Source organism: Rhinolophus ferrumequinum, chromosome 18 (assembly GCF_004115265.2).
Source record: "Rhinolophus ferrumequinum isolate MPI-CBG mRhiFer1 chromosome 18, mRhiFer1_v1.p, whole genome shotgun sequence".
In the NCBI taxonomy this organism is placed as follows: Eukaryota; Metazoa; Chordata; class Mammalia; order Chiroptera; family Rhinolophidae; genus Rhinolophus; species Rhinolophus ferrumequinum.
The window spans coordinates 22,570,162-22,585,664 of record NC_046301.1 but is presented as its reverse complement, the minus strand read 5'-3'; the positions used below and the strand labels follow the sequence as shown (position 1 = coordinate 22,585,664).

Below are 15,503 nucleotides of genomic sequence, written 5' to 3'. Positions count from 1 at the left end.
TAATTTTTTATCAAGGTAAACATGTACCTTGTTTTATAATTCTAGTGATAATATAATACTCAAACTAAAAAACAACAGATCCCTGCCTCAATTCTTCCTTTTCCCCTTGATTCTTATTTTCTGGAAAGAACCACATTCAGATCTCTTAGTTGTTGACTCTGCTGGTTCCCTTCATATTTCTAAATGACACAATAGCAATATCTTGACTTTTCTATTTCACACATTATTTAATGTCTTACATGGAAGAATTTTATTGCTCTCCCTTTCTGTTTCACACTCTTTCCTTTCCAGTACAGGTATATCATTATATTTAGTAAAAATCATACTTAACATTTGCGTTATTGTAACAATGTAAATGTTTATGGCAGAACTATAAAATGTACCACGATTTCCCTCTCTCCCTCCTTTCCTCTTGCTTGTCTTTCTCTTTCATTCTTTATCCTAGAATTTATAATTTTCTACCTCTTGTTTAATTAAATTTCTTTACACTCACCACAAATTTATTTCTGAATTTTCCAGTGAAATCATAACATGACTACCAGTGCAGTTAAATCTATTGGTTCAGTCGTTTACCTTGGAGATACAGTGGCATTGTCCATTTTCCTGTTTCAGTCTAGATTGGTAACATTTTAGGTCTATAGAAAACTGTTTCTGGAGGCTTCTTTTATCATCTACTTAGAATTCTTCTTTTCCTATCTTATGCTGCAGTGTTTATCTTCTGTGTCCCATGGTGGCCTTCTTCTTTTAAAGGGACACTGATTCACCATTTATTGATCACTTATTTTACATGTGCTGGTCACTGTTGTGGCACTGGAAATATACGAGTGAATAAAACAAAGGTAAAGGCAAAAAATCTGGTGGTAATAAATATGCCATGGGAAAATTGAAGCAGAACATGGATGGAGGATAGTAGTTGGTTGTCTATATTAATTTTGATGAGGCATATTCTTTGTAATTTCTTGAAAGAATACATGAAGGATAGAATTTTTTAGCTCATGTGAGAAAATGGCTTTAATTTTTATATTTGATAGCTTGTTTGGATATTAGTGTTAGAGACTTAAAATTATAATCTCTCCAAATTTTTTTCTCCCTGACAGCTTTTAGTATTATTATTTTAAAAATTGTCATTGTTACTGGATTGTGTCTTGGTATGGGTAAATCTTTTAAAATGTATTGTCTTTGGTATTTCATGTAAACCTTTTTATCTGAAAAAGTGTGTACATATGGTCAGAGAAATTTTCTTGAATTATTTCTGTGGGATAACTTCTTTATCTCTCTCTTCCTCCGTCTCATAGTTCAGTAAGTATACTTTCAAGTTATTTTTTTTTTTTTACAATAAGGATTTTTACAGTCTATAAGTTTACTTCTCTGGAAAGTAAATTTCCTATCTTTTACCATGGTGGGGATGGCCGTACATTATGGGGAAAAGATTTGGGGTTCTGTGTATTTTATATCAGCTTTCATCCATTTAAACTATTTTCATCGTTGTCCCTCAACCATCCTCCTATGTACTCAGTGTCTTCTATTTTTGGCCTTTCTAGGGTTTTGCAGGAAGCATTGGTTTGCATCAAGTTGATTTGCCTGCAGGTTGTAGAGAAAATTTTTACTCTCTCTCATATACTGCTGTCTCTTCTTTATCAATTTTGTTCTTAGCTTTTGTTGAGTTTAACCTTATGTCATTCATTACATACCTTTTTTTTTTTTAAGGAGTGAAAGGTAGTTAGTGACTATCTAGCCCACCAGAGTAAAAATTTGATTCTACATTTATTGGCAACATTGATGGCTTGACCTACCCTCTCCAAGAAAGAAAAAGATGGTAGAATGGAGTATATGTATTCTATCTTGTCAATCTGTGGTCTGATTTTATTTGCTTTAGAGCATGGTAATATTGGGAATCACTTGTAAAATTTAGGTAAACTCATGTAGTGCATTCAAGACACTTAAAATATGTCGTAAGAGGTTATTGAATTTTTAGAAAAGGTCAAGTTCACTTTAAGGAAGTTAGAATTGTAGTATAATAATATAAATTAATATATAGCATTGTGATTGGTACCCTTTTCTTTGTATTTGTTTGTTGATTGAAGGGAGAAAAGGACTTAATTTTGCTAATGAAGTTTCTTTCCCACCCCCACCAAATAAACAGCCTTTTATCAAAAACGCAAATGTGAAATTTGGTGTTACTTCATGTTTATTTAATAATTTTACTAATATATAGTATCTTGTTGTATGACTTAAGAGCATTAGTAAGCTAACAGTATATTTTAGTAAAAATTGACTAGTCAACAGTTATGGCCTTAGGAAGTGCTAGTCAATTAAATACAGCTTAGAACAGGTATGAAATTATTGACTCAGTTATTGTGCTTTGAGTCCTTCCTCTCCAAAGTGCTGAAATGTGTTTTGAAATTACTTAGTTGCATTAGTGGTTGGATTTGAGGCTTTTAACGTGTTTTTCATCAATACCTCTGGGAAAAGAATAACCAAGACCTTTAAATGTACTATGCATTTTTCATCACTATAAAATTGTAAATACTGTGATGAAATATTGAAATGATCATGAAAGACGATAACCATTAAGCTTTTCTTTCAACTATTAAAACTCACTAAAGGTTATATTGAACTGTGGTTTATGAAATTGTTTAGGCTAACGCCTTCTTTGATAATTATCTCAGAAGTGGAGAAAAATGCTTTGGGATAGTACGATTAATGAGTCATCTTTTCAGTTTTGGCAACTTCCGTAAGGATTGTAGACAGTGTTAGTATGGAGAAAGCCTTTTGGCATTAACAGCTGGGTTTATTTAAAATAATTTTCTATTCTCATGGGCTTCAGTTTCTTATCTGGGTTATTCTTATCAGCATGCATTTATGTACCTGGTGTGTGATATTTTATTAAATATTGATAATTTATAATTAGGTATGGATTATAGACAAATTAAAACTCAGTGATGTCTTTGAGAATTGTGAGAGTTTTGTAGCAGTATCCAAAAGTATAAGATTTATATTTTCACTTCATTTCTCTTTTTGTTTAATTTTTAAAAATTACTGAATAAGCTTTATTCTAGGTGATTAGATAGCAATTACTATAAGTTAACAAATATGTGTTTGTAGATAATGCTTGGGAAAACAAGGAGCCTAATGTATTAGGTGTAATAAATTTTTGTTTCTGAGCCTTTACAAAAACTTGGACTCTTCCACTATTGTATGGCCCTTCATGTCTAATTTGTTTTTAAGTTAAACAAAATATTTTGTGTGACATACCAAGTTACGTTCAGGTCAGAAAAATTTTTAGATGGCAATTTTTTTACAGTTATATTAACTTTAACTAGTTTTCTATCTGACCTAAATCATGCTGTTTCAAATCTTTGTGAATTTAAATGGTACACTTCTTGACTTTGCATTGTAAGTAAAAGTTTGTATACATAAATGAAAATAAAACAAAAATAATGTTTACCTGTCTGCGTGAGTCATGTAGAGTTTTGAATTTTATATGGCATGTAATAAAAATCCCCCCTGTTGGAAATTTTTTTAAGGGGTTATCTACGATGAAGAGCTATCAAGTGAACCCATTCACGGACATATCCTGCTAGTATCAGCATCAGTCTGAGAACGTAGATCTCATGACTTCGTGTTCATTGCTCTTTCCTCAACAATATGTTGCTTATCTTCTCTACTAGAGCTGGCCAATTCCCCTCTCCTGTGTCTGACTTTGTATCTAATTTTCATTCCACAGTATGTGTTCTGTTCTTTTGTTCTTACTGGCCTACTCATGAACGAGAACCCTGTGACAGTTACGGCATATAGTCATTGTAGTCCTGAGAGCCACCTTGGACTTTTTCAAACAGAAAAGCAAATAATACAGAATGGGAGACGAAAAAGAGAAAGGTTAAAGCTGAAACAAAGACTTTGGTGTTTGACACAAAGCGGTCATTTGGGGTCAAATTACATGGAATTTAAAACTCTTAACGGTATTACCTTCAGAAAATGTGAATATAATTTATGGTGGCAATGTTAAGTACCTCAACATTATCTTTTGAACTTTATAAAAGAACAGTAAAAGATCCATTGAGGCATACCATGTTGGTAGAATATGAAGGGCTCCTTGGTTTCAAGGAACTTAAGGATTATGTATATCCAATTCTTTAAAAAATATAAACATGCATGTGTGTATCTTTATATGTGTGCATGCGCGTGCACACACACACACACACATACACTAATATACTCATACATTCATACATACATGCATTGGCATGTTTCAAATCTAGCTACATTTCAATTCAGGTAGTCCTACCCTGATTGTATTAATATTTATTTTATATAAGTTTTGAGATGATTAAAAAAATTAGTTTGTACATATTCTACTGGTCAATTTCCTTCCTAGGCTTTTTAATGGATAATTTATTCATAAAGTATATAGTTAATAGAGTCATATCATCTTTTGCTAATTTATAGGCTAGTGAACTATAGATTTCTAGCTTAGAGTAGTCTGCCTAAATTCACTAATTTTTCTTGTCTCTTTCTCAATCATTAATCACTAATTTTTATGGTAGAATATTCACTATTAAATTCATTTGCTATTGAATTCTGTCTTCCTCTCATTTGGGGTGATGCATCTCTTAAAGAAACAAAAACAAATACCTCTGTTTTTGTCATCTTTACTGCCTTCCTTTCCAACCCTCAAAAATTTCAGTTACATTAGTAGTATATAATGTAGAACAAAGAGGGCAAGATAGATAGACTCATTTAGTTTGCATAGAATCACATTGTTGCTAAGTTTAGTGTACTTTTTAATATCAACTATTCACATGTTCGTGGGGTTGTATTGGGTAGGCAGCTTGTTTAACAAAATGTTTCTTTTAGGAGCTAAGCTATGAAATTGATATGAGTGGTGTTATTCATAATTGTTTTAAAGAAATAACCTACTGAGTGAAATTTGTTCAGCTATTTTCTGCTATTTTTTAGGAGTGGCAGAATTCTATTCAGAAGAATGCAGGCCTTGCTTTTATTGAACTCGTCAATGAAGGAAGGTAATCTATTTTATATCCATTATATTTTACTTTAAAATCTTACTGTTTCTTTTTCCCCCATAGAAACTGAAATTTTTTTGGTACTACATTTATTGTTTTTGTAGTACTGTAATAGTAATTATTACATATATGTCAATGTTTAATCATTTGATGGTTTTCTTCATGGTTGCATGCTTAATGATAAAGTTCTGGTCTTATTTTTCAATGAGTAAGGCTGAGTTTGGCAAAAATAAACTGATGATTCAATTAGCAGATCTAAGAAAACTGATACTTATTTGGACTTCCTATTAAGTTCTATTATATTTATAAGACTGATAATTAGAATAAAATCTCTATGTTATCTCTCAGGTCATGGCCTGCTCATAAGGGAGACACAGATTAAGTTTTGTTTTGTGTTGTGATGTAATGTGAAAGTGGAGGGAGAAAGAAACTTGGTAAGGTTTCCATTTAAAAAGTAGAGATAGAAGAACTCAAGAAAAAAAATCAATAGTAGGATAGAAAAGTGAAGAACGTACAGAGTTGAAAAGAAAGATACAAGGGAAAAAATAGATTTAAGAGAGAGAATTAAAAGGTAGAAGTAAATTGAGGAGATGATGACGGGCTGCTTTGTGTCTGTTTTGGCAGCTGATTTTGAATTACTTGAACTGATGATCCGTGGTATAGATTGAGAGGGATGATCGACTGACATTGGAAATAACATCCTGGCAAAAACTGTTGTTTAGGAATGTTTCTTTATTGTGTTCTGGATACTGTTGCGAGACTGACACCATCACTATAGGAACTATTGGAGCGAGTCATTAGGAAGCCAGCCTCCACCTCGTTAATGTTACAGAAAAGGGAGGGAACGGTATTAATAACTTTCTTTGATATTAAATTCTACTACTAAATTCTTCCACTTAGCAAATAATTATAGTTGTTCACAGAGTAGTATTGGAAACAAATACACTTGTAATTATAATGTCTTATGGTAGATTCTGTGCTAGAAGTATGTATTTAAGTATAAGTTGCTAAGGTAGGTAGTAATAAGAAAAAAAAGAGACTCCACAATGTAGTATGGAAGAATTAGGTAAAACTTACCCAGGGAACATGATTCTTGAGATGTGTTTTCACGGAGGAGTAGATTTAGTCGTGTAGATGATGGAAAGTAGGGATTTTGGATAATTTGGAGGATTTGTGTGTGGAACGCACTGCAAATAGAGGGAATAGAATATCTTTAGACACTGATGTGTGAAAGTTTATAGAATATGTATGTGTGTGTGTGAGAGAGAGAGAGAGAGAGAGAGAGAGAGAGAGAGAGAGAGAGAGAAATTATTGGCGTAAAATTTGGCACCTGTACTACATTTGGCCTAATTTAGCATAGTTGGACTATCATTTAAAGGTTGGGAAGCTTAGGAAGATTTTTAAGCATAGGAATACAATTGTGATATTTTGGTTTTAGAAAAATAACCAGCACACATGTTTCGGATGGATTGAACGAGAGGAGACCTGATTGAAATCAAGGACAGTAGCAAGGTTGTTGCAATGATCCATGCGAGAAAGCTGAATTATAATCTGGAGTCTGGCAAGTGGTAGGAAATCAATAGGTATTTTTCAATGAGTGAATGACTAATAATTTAGTCCTCTTACTTTCAGCAAAAATTTCAAAGTACTTATTCACAAAAAAATAGTTCTTTGGCTGAATTTCAACACTGAGCTATTGGATGCTTTTAAAGTTTATATATAGAAAAAGAGTGAGGCGGTGAGAGCTGTTGATCGAACATGTACTTGTTCTACTTAATGCAAAACACTGATTAACAGATTTTCTTTAATTTATAGGGCTTATTTGTTTAAAGAAAATCTTGCTTTTTTTTAAAGAAAACTTGTTATAAAAGTCAATTTTGGTTAGTAGAGGCTCTACTAAGTGTAAATACCCTCAATTATGCAAGTTACTGTTACGTTTACTAGATACGGCAGCATAGCCTTCTGATTAAGGGTATTGACTTTGAAGTAAGCCCTTTGATATTTGAAAAGGACTTTTACTTCTGTGAGCCTTTATTTCCTTATCTATTCATTCAGCCAATATTTATTATGCACTGACTATACCGTGAATTATTCTTGATGCTGAGGATACAGCGCTGAACAAAACAGATAAAGATCCTTTTTTTGTTGCTCTTACATTCGAACAGTCATTGACAGACTATGAACAATAAACAAAATAAGTACTGAGTTATATGTGAAAGGTGGTAAGTAGTATGAAAAAAGGTAATGTGGAGTAGACTGAAGGGAATGGAGGTTTTTGAAAGAAGTATAAAGGGCTGGCCAGGTTTGCAGTTTAAATAGAGTGGTCAGATTAGAGCTCATTGAAAAAGGGACATTTAAGCAAGCACTTGAAGGGTGCTGGGAGTTAACCATAGGGGCATGTCGGGGAAGAGCATTTCAGTCCTGGGAATAGCCAGTATACACGCGGAAACTTCCCTGGCATGTTTGAGCAACGAGGCTAGTATGCCAATAATGAAGTGATGAAACTGGAGAGAAATAAGAAATGAGATCAGAGAGGAAGCATGGGGCAAGATTCTGGGTAGAGCCTTTGCAGTTTATTCTGTGGGAAATGATAGTCATTGCAGGATTTTGAGGAGGCAAAGTTTGGATGCATGTAGGAATTTAAGGACACGGGTGTAGGGATCAGTTGGGGAGCTGCCGTAGTAAGTAACCCTAGTTAAACATGATGGTGACTTGGACGAGGGTAGTTAGCAGTAGAGGAGGTAAGAAATAGAACGGTTATGAATATATTTTGAAGATAGAGCTGATAGGATTTGGTGTTGGATTGACTGAGGACATCAGAGAAAGCTAGGAGTCAAGTATTATTCTTAAGATTTTTGGCCTATGCAGCTGAAGAGATGGTGTTTCTATTAACCAGGATGAAAAAGGCTGTGGATAAAGCAGTTATTGGAGAAGAACAGCAGTTCAGTTTTGGAAATACTGATTTTTAGATGTCTAGTAGACATCTAAGTAGAGATGTTATATAGGTAGTGGCTAGTTATTTCTAGACAGAAATAGACTAGACAGAAATTTGGGTGTATAAGCACTAACATGGTACTTAATGTCTTGAGACTAGATGGAATTATTAAGGTGGCAGCATAATGACTAAGATTTGACCACTGGCTTAGATGTTGTTTCTGTCTTGGAAAAGCGTAGTTTGGGGGCCAGTAGTGTGGAAAAAAGCCCATTTGCAGTGGATTTAGAAAAGGTGAAGAGAATGGGAGAAGAGGAATTAGAGAATGTGTATAAACAATTCCTTAGAGGAGTTTTGCTGCAGAGGGGAGCAAAAAAAAAAAAAAAAAAAAAAAAAGGAGTGGTAGCTTGTTGGGGGAAATAGAGTCACAGGAAATAGGGTTCTTAAAATTTTGAGCGAGACAATATAGTTTCATTCTAATGAGTGGGCAAATTGATGTAGGAGAGATGGGTTATATTTTTGAGTAGATTAAAGAGTACGGGAATGTGTATACAAATGGCAGGGATTGGCTTAGAGTATGAATGGATCATTTATGGTAACATGGGAAGACGTGAAATTGTAGCTGCAGAGGCTGGTAGGTAAATATGGAAATAGAGTGAGATCTGGGTTTAAAATGGTGTAGGTTTTGCCATGTGAGTACGAGTAAGAGAAGGTCAAGGAAGTCATACTTTTATGCAGGAGAGTGATTGTCATCACTGACCATAGGAGCTGAGTAAAGAGAGTGACTGCAAAGAAAATGATAGGATGGATGGATTGGACATCTAAGGACTGTCAGAGTTGGGATAGTAGAATGAGTGAGCTATAAACACGAGAGGTAGTAGAGAGTGGGATATATAGAACCATGGCCATTTAGTTACTGGAAATGATGAGGTCTGAATATGACTATTCAGTAATGGCTGAGGTAGGATGGAGGACAGCATCACAGGAGAGGGGGCCAGGGTCTTGGTCCGCTTTGAATCTCATGTATATAGACTATATTTACCATTGCTCATCATTGGTATCACTGTGTGTCCCCATTTATATCTCAGTGATATTAATTCTTGCATCTCTGTCACTTTCACCAACACTGTTCTTATACTCTTGGTAATTGCATCCATGTTGTGGCATGTATCAGAATTTTATTCCTTTTTGTTGATAAATAGTATTCCTTTGATTCCTTTGTATCGATAAACCACATTTTGTTTTCCCATTCGTAAGTCAGTGAACATTTGGATGATTTTCTGTTTTGGGCTGTTGTAAATAATGCTTCTGGGAGTATTTGTGTACAAGGCTTTGTGTGGACATGTTTTCATTTCTCTTGGGTAGATACCTAGGCGTAGAATTGGTGGGTTGAACCATAGGTTTATGTTTAGCTTTTTAAGAAAAGCCAAGCTGTTTTCACCTCTTCAGCCTAGTAAGTATCTTGCTGTGGTTTTTATTTGCATTTCCCCAAAGGTTAATGATATTGAGTGTTTTTCTCAGGCGCTGACTGTATATGAATATACCCTCTTTGGAAAAATGTGCACATCTTTTGCTTCTTTTTGTATTTCATTGTATGACTTCTGACTTTTAAACAGTATTTTATATATTTCTGGGTACAAGTCCTTGTCATGTACATGATTTTACAGATATTTTCTCCCAGACTATGAATTACCCTTTTCGTTTTTGGTGAAGAGCAAAAGTTTTAAATTTTTGATAAAGTAAAATTTACCTATTTTTTTTTAATTTATGAATTATTCTTTTGTCAGATAATTGAAGAAATCTTAGCCTAAATACCAGGTCCTGAATATTTTTTTCTTTTTCCTAGAAATACTATTTTTTTTTTCCTACAAATTTTATCGTTTTAGCCCTTACATTAAGTCTGTGGTTCATTTTGAGTTTACTTTTTTGCGTAGTGTGAGATAAAGGTCTAAGTTCAATTTTTCTGTGTAGATATCCAAATATCTCGGCACCATATATTGAAAAGGTCACCCTTTTCCCCACTAAATTATCATCATCTTTTTCAAAATCAATTGACCATAAACATAAGGGATTTATTTCTGTATTCTCAATTCTGTTCTATTGGTCTCTTTATGTGTCTTTATGCCACTACCTTACTGTCTTTATTACTGTGAGTTTGTAATATGTTCTGAAATAAGGTCGGTTAAGTGTTTTATATTCCTTTGAAGATTGTTTTGACTATTTTAGATAATTTACATTACCATGTAAGTTTTGAATAGGCTTCTTAATATCTCTGAAAAAGCCTGTTGGGATTACAGTGACTAAATAGATTAATTTGGGGAAAATTGGCATTTTAACAGTTTGGAGACTTCTAACCCATGAAAACAATGTTGCTCCATTTTTTTAGATCATCTTTATTAGTACAGTTTTTAGTATAGAAGCATTATACTTTAAAAAATTTACTTTCATGTATTTTATTCTTTAGGAAGCTATTGAATGGAATTAGTTGATTTTATCCGTTGTAATAGGTGTTTAGTGATATTTTATTATTGTTTTAATTTGAATTTCCCTTTTAACATATGATAGAGCATTTTTTCATTCCCTAATTTGCCATCTGTATATCGTCTTTGGTGAGATGTCTGTTAAGGTCTTTGGCCCATTTTTTCTAATGGGTTGTTTTCTTCTTTTTCTTATTTTTCTAATTAAAGTTTATTGGGGTGACAATTGTTAGTGAAGTTACATAGATTTCAGGTGTACAATTCTGTATTACATCATCTGTAAATCACATTGTGTGTTCACCACCCAGAGTCAGTTCTCCTTCCATCACCTTATATTTGATCCCCTTTACCCTCATCTACTACTCCACTCCCCCTGGGTTGTTTTCTTATTGTTGAGTTTTAAGAGTTGCTAATGTTTTCTCTCAGTCTATATCATGTCTTCTAATTCTCTTGACATTGTCTTTCTTAGAGTAGTAGTTTTTAATTAATGACATACAGTTTATTAGTTATTTCTTTTGTGGATCCAGCTTTTCGTTTGTTTTTAAAAAGTCACTGTCATACCCAGGTCATCTAGGTTTTCTCCTGCGTTATTGTTAGGAGTTTTACAGTGTTTAATTTTCCATTTAGGTCTGTGATCCATTTTGAGTTAATTTTTGTGAAGGCTGTAAGGACTATGTCTAGACTGATTTTTTTCGCATGGCTGTCCAGGTGTCCCTATTGTTGTCACTTGTTGAAAAGAGTGTGGTTGGTCCATTGTCTTGCCTTTGCTCCTCCTCTGTCAAAAGACCAGTTGACTATATTTATGTGGGTTTATTTCTTGGCTCTGTATTCTGTTCCATTGATCTGTGTATCTATTCTTTCACCAATACCACACTGTCTTGACACCTGCAGTGTAATGTTAGTCTTCCAACTTTGTTCTCATTCAATATTGTGTTGTCTAGTCTCAACTTTTTGCTTTTCCATACAAACTATATAATCAGTTTGTTGATGATTGCAAGATAACTTGCTGGGAGTTTGAATGGGATGCATTGAATCTATAGACCAAGATGGGATGAACTGACTTCTTGACAATATTGTTGTATCTTCCTATCAATGAACATGACTATTTCTCCATTGATTTAATTCTTTAATTTCATTTACCTGGTTTTCTAGTTTTCCTCATATAGATTTTGTACATATTTTGTTCTGTTTATACCTCAGTATTTTATTTTTTGGTGTGCTAATAAAAATAGTATTGTGCTTTTAATTTAAAATTCCATTTGTTCATTGTTGGTATATAGGATAATAAATGACTTTTGTATATTATCTTGTGTCCTGCAACCTTGCTATTGTCAATCATTTTGAATTTTATACATAGACAATTATATCATCTGTGAACAAAGATATTCTTATGTCTTTTTTTTTAATTAAAATTTATTGGAGTGACAATTGTTAGTAAAGTTACATAGGTTTCAAGTGTACAATTCTGTAATACATCGTCTATATGTCACATTGTGTGTTCACCACCCAGAGTCAGTTCTCCTTCCATCACCATATATTTGACCCCATTTACCTTCATCTACCACCCCCCTACTCCTTACCCTCTGGTAACCATTAAACTATTGTCTGTGTCTGAGATTTTGTTTCTTTGTGTTGTTCCTTTGTTGCTTTCAGTTTTATATCCCGCATGTCAGTGAAGTCATGTGGTTCTCGACTTATTATATTATATTATACCTAGTCTTACAGTAAAATAAGACCGGGTCTTATATTAATTTTTGCTCCAAATGATGCATTAGAGCTGATTGTCCAGCTAGGTCTTATTTTTGGGGAAACACGATAGATATTCTTTATCAAGTAAAGGAAGTTTGTTCTTTATTGAGAGTTTTTATCATGAATAGATGTTGGATTTGTCAAATGCTTTTTCTGCATCTGTTGACAATGATCATGTGATTTTCCTTTTCAGCTTGTTGATGTATGATGGATTACATTAATTGATTTTGGAATATTGAGCTGGATGTGCATACGGGGGATAATTCCTGCTTGGTCGTAGTATATATTTCTTTTTATAATTATTGGATTTGGTTTTGTTTGTTGATTTTTAAGTTACTTGCTTGGGCTTAATTTGCAGAATTTGTCTCTGTTGTGGTATGGTGCTATTAATGTTGCTATTTAGCTTTTTCAAAATTCTTTAGTTTTGTCTGGCTTTTTAAGGGCTATCCCTTTGCTCCACAGCTTAGAGATCAGTGAATGATTGGTCGGAACTTTTAGTGAAACCTTTGACCACATATGGTTGGTAGATCTATGTTTCATTTGATGAACGCATTCAAATTTGGGGTAGTTTTCATCTGTCCTACCTTTTACTTCCCGTTGATCTTTTTCAAGTCTGCACTGTATCTGTGTTTGCGTTACAAGACAGCCACTAATGGGTGCAATTCTTATTCAGCTATCTAGTATATATGATATGTAGCTGTGGCCGTTTCATTTTCAGGATCTCCCTCTTCAATTTCTGGTTTGTTCTCTGGTCTCCTGCTCACCCTAACTGCAAATATAATCTCAGTCTAGGACAGCTATGGGCTTTTAAGCTTAGCATGAGTTTTTTGCTTTCTCTTCCAGATGAAGTTAGCCAGCTCTGTGGGTTTGAAAGTGGCTTCTTTCCATCAGTCGCCACAGCCTATGGTGTTTGAGTGCAACATTCCCAGAAACGATTGCCACAAACTCTGTTTGTTCTTACTCGGTGTTTAGAAGATTTTTGTGAATAAATTATTGGGGATTTTGTCGTTTGCCTTTGGTGGATTTTCAGAACCCTGAAATGATTGGTATCATTCAATTCTGTACTTGTTTTTCTGGGAGATTATTTGTTGTCTTCTTTTTTTTTTTTTTTTTTTTTTAATTTACCATAGCTAGAAGATCCATCACCAGATCTCTTCATGTCTGGTTCATTTTCATTTAAGTCCCAGTTCAGGTGTCACCTCCTCAGACGAGATACCAAGTTACCCTTCATTTCTTAAATTTTTTTCCCGTCTCTTACTCTTATTCCATGTTTATCTTTATTGTCTACCTCCTCTTGTAAAGTGTATGTTTATGTTCTATAAGGGCAGTCTCCCTGTGTCTTGTTTATAGTTATATCCCTGGCTTCAAGAGAAGTGCCCTGCTAATTCAGTAAATATTTATATTTAATAAGATATTTTCTCTGTAAGAATATTGTGTTTATAGGTTTGATTTCAATTATTGTTTTTTTGGTTTGTTTTGTTTTTAATGAACCAACATTCTTTCTTAAACATAAATTCATTTTATACAGATAATCTTGATAGTAGTCAGGTGATGTTTCTTTGAAGATTTTTATCAAGAGAAAAGAAAATACATTTACATATAAGAAATATTTTACGTTAAAAAATTACTATATTTTGTGAAGAAGTGAATTATGTTATTTTCAAATATCCTTATCCAGAATAGCTGATTCTTACTATTTCTTATTGGGGAAACAATTATTTGAATAACTTGTTTTTACATCATCTGTGATCATAGGTTTTATAATACCCTTTTTCTGAATTCTTCCCTTGCTTCTCTTACTCTATTTGGATTGGTTAACGTTCTGTGGTTAGACACTGTTTTCTTTACTTCAGTCCTTAGCCTATAGAAAGTACTTAGCCTTTGTCTTTTAAGTAAATGGAAGAAATAAGCAGTGGTGGAAAGAAAATGAACTTCCATTAGTGAAATAGTAGAGGTAGTATCTGAAATTTCCATTATCTCTTTATTTAGAGGGTAGTGTATATTTTAAAGGAACAATTCAGAGATTTATTTTTTTTAAATTAGTGGATTTGGCTTTCCTTTTATAAATATCCAATACATTGAGGTTAAATGAGTTTACATAGCTGTGGATGTATTTGTGAAGTAGTTTGCAGTGCTCGGCTACTGGACTTAATAATCCCAGGGGCCATAAGAATAAGTAATAAGGGTTTTTCTTTTCACTGCAGAGACTAACCTTTTTGGTTTTCTTATTATGTAAGTCTGACCTGCCTTGACCTCATTTATAAAGGAACTGCTATAAATTTGGTCCTTGATTAATGTTTTATTAGTGTAAATAACATGAAGACCTTTACAGAATGAGACTACAGCATAAGGTTTATCAGACTTGATGGCTATCATTAGCAAATCAATTACTTAGGTCACAGATAAGTAATTGTTTGGTACAAATGTTTCTGTTAACTTACCTGTTTAATTGATAAGAGACTTTCTCTGTAAATACATTGTTTTGATACTTTTGAGTTCAATTATTGATATTTTTCATGTACACATTCCATTTTAAACAAATTGATTTATAATAAAAAAAATCAGCAATCACTGACACAATCAAGTAATATTTCTTTGACAGTTTTTTACCAAGACAGAAGAAAATACATATAAATGTAGTAAAAAATTTAAGTTAAAATTAAATTTCTACATTTTATGAGGAAGAACATTGTTATTCCTGAATCATAATTTTGTTGTATATTACATCATTATCATCACTATTATCTCAAGTTAGTTTATAAACATGCAAGCAATTGATCTGAAAGAGTTGATTCTTTCCGAAAGGCACAAGTTTTTTAAAACAGTTTTAAATTCTTTAAAGAATATCAGTGCCTTCTCTTGAAATGTTGTGTTATGCAGTGGCACCACATTAATGGGAAATAGGAAAGTCAGTTGTCACCATTGCCTTAAGTGAAATCTGAAGGTTCACTGTTGCACTAAATTCAAATGTAGACGGTCACATTATCATGCATATTGGGTTTCAGTTACTTTAGTTGTGTATCTAATTTTGTTTTATATTAATTGGTTTTCCTTCACTTTAAAAATATATTTAGTTAATAAATGAATTAAACTAATTCCAATAGAACTGTTGCTTACATTTTTAAATTCTTTGTCATGGAATCTTAAAAGTCTTTTCTCATTTGGATAAAGGAGTTGTTTAGATTTCATATTTTGCCTTTCTTCTTGTTTCTATGGTTCTCACTGGTTTTGTTGATATTTGTTCTAAACACTTTAGTATCTCAATATGGGTATTAATTTTGCCAGCAGAAATAGATCTAGCAGCTAGGTAGCTTCCTGTCT

The 15,503-nt window shown here is 33.2% G+C and overlaps 1 protein-coding gene across 3 annotated transcripts in view; it reads left to right on the top strand.

The window, feature by feature from the left end:
- The window catches only part of LRBA (LPS responsive beige-like anchor protein), a 575,445-nt gene that overhangs the window by 180,744 nt on the left and 379,198 nt on the right, over positions 1–15,503 (top strand). For all 3 annotated transcript variants that reach the window (XM_033134087.1, XM_033134086.1, XM_033134088.1), the window contains one exon: positions 4,960–5,024. In XM_033134087.1, coding sequence (XP_032989978.1) covers positions 4,960–5,024 — 65 coding nt within the window. The remainder of the gene's footprint in view (positions 1–4,959; positions 5,025–15,503) is intronic.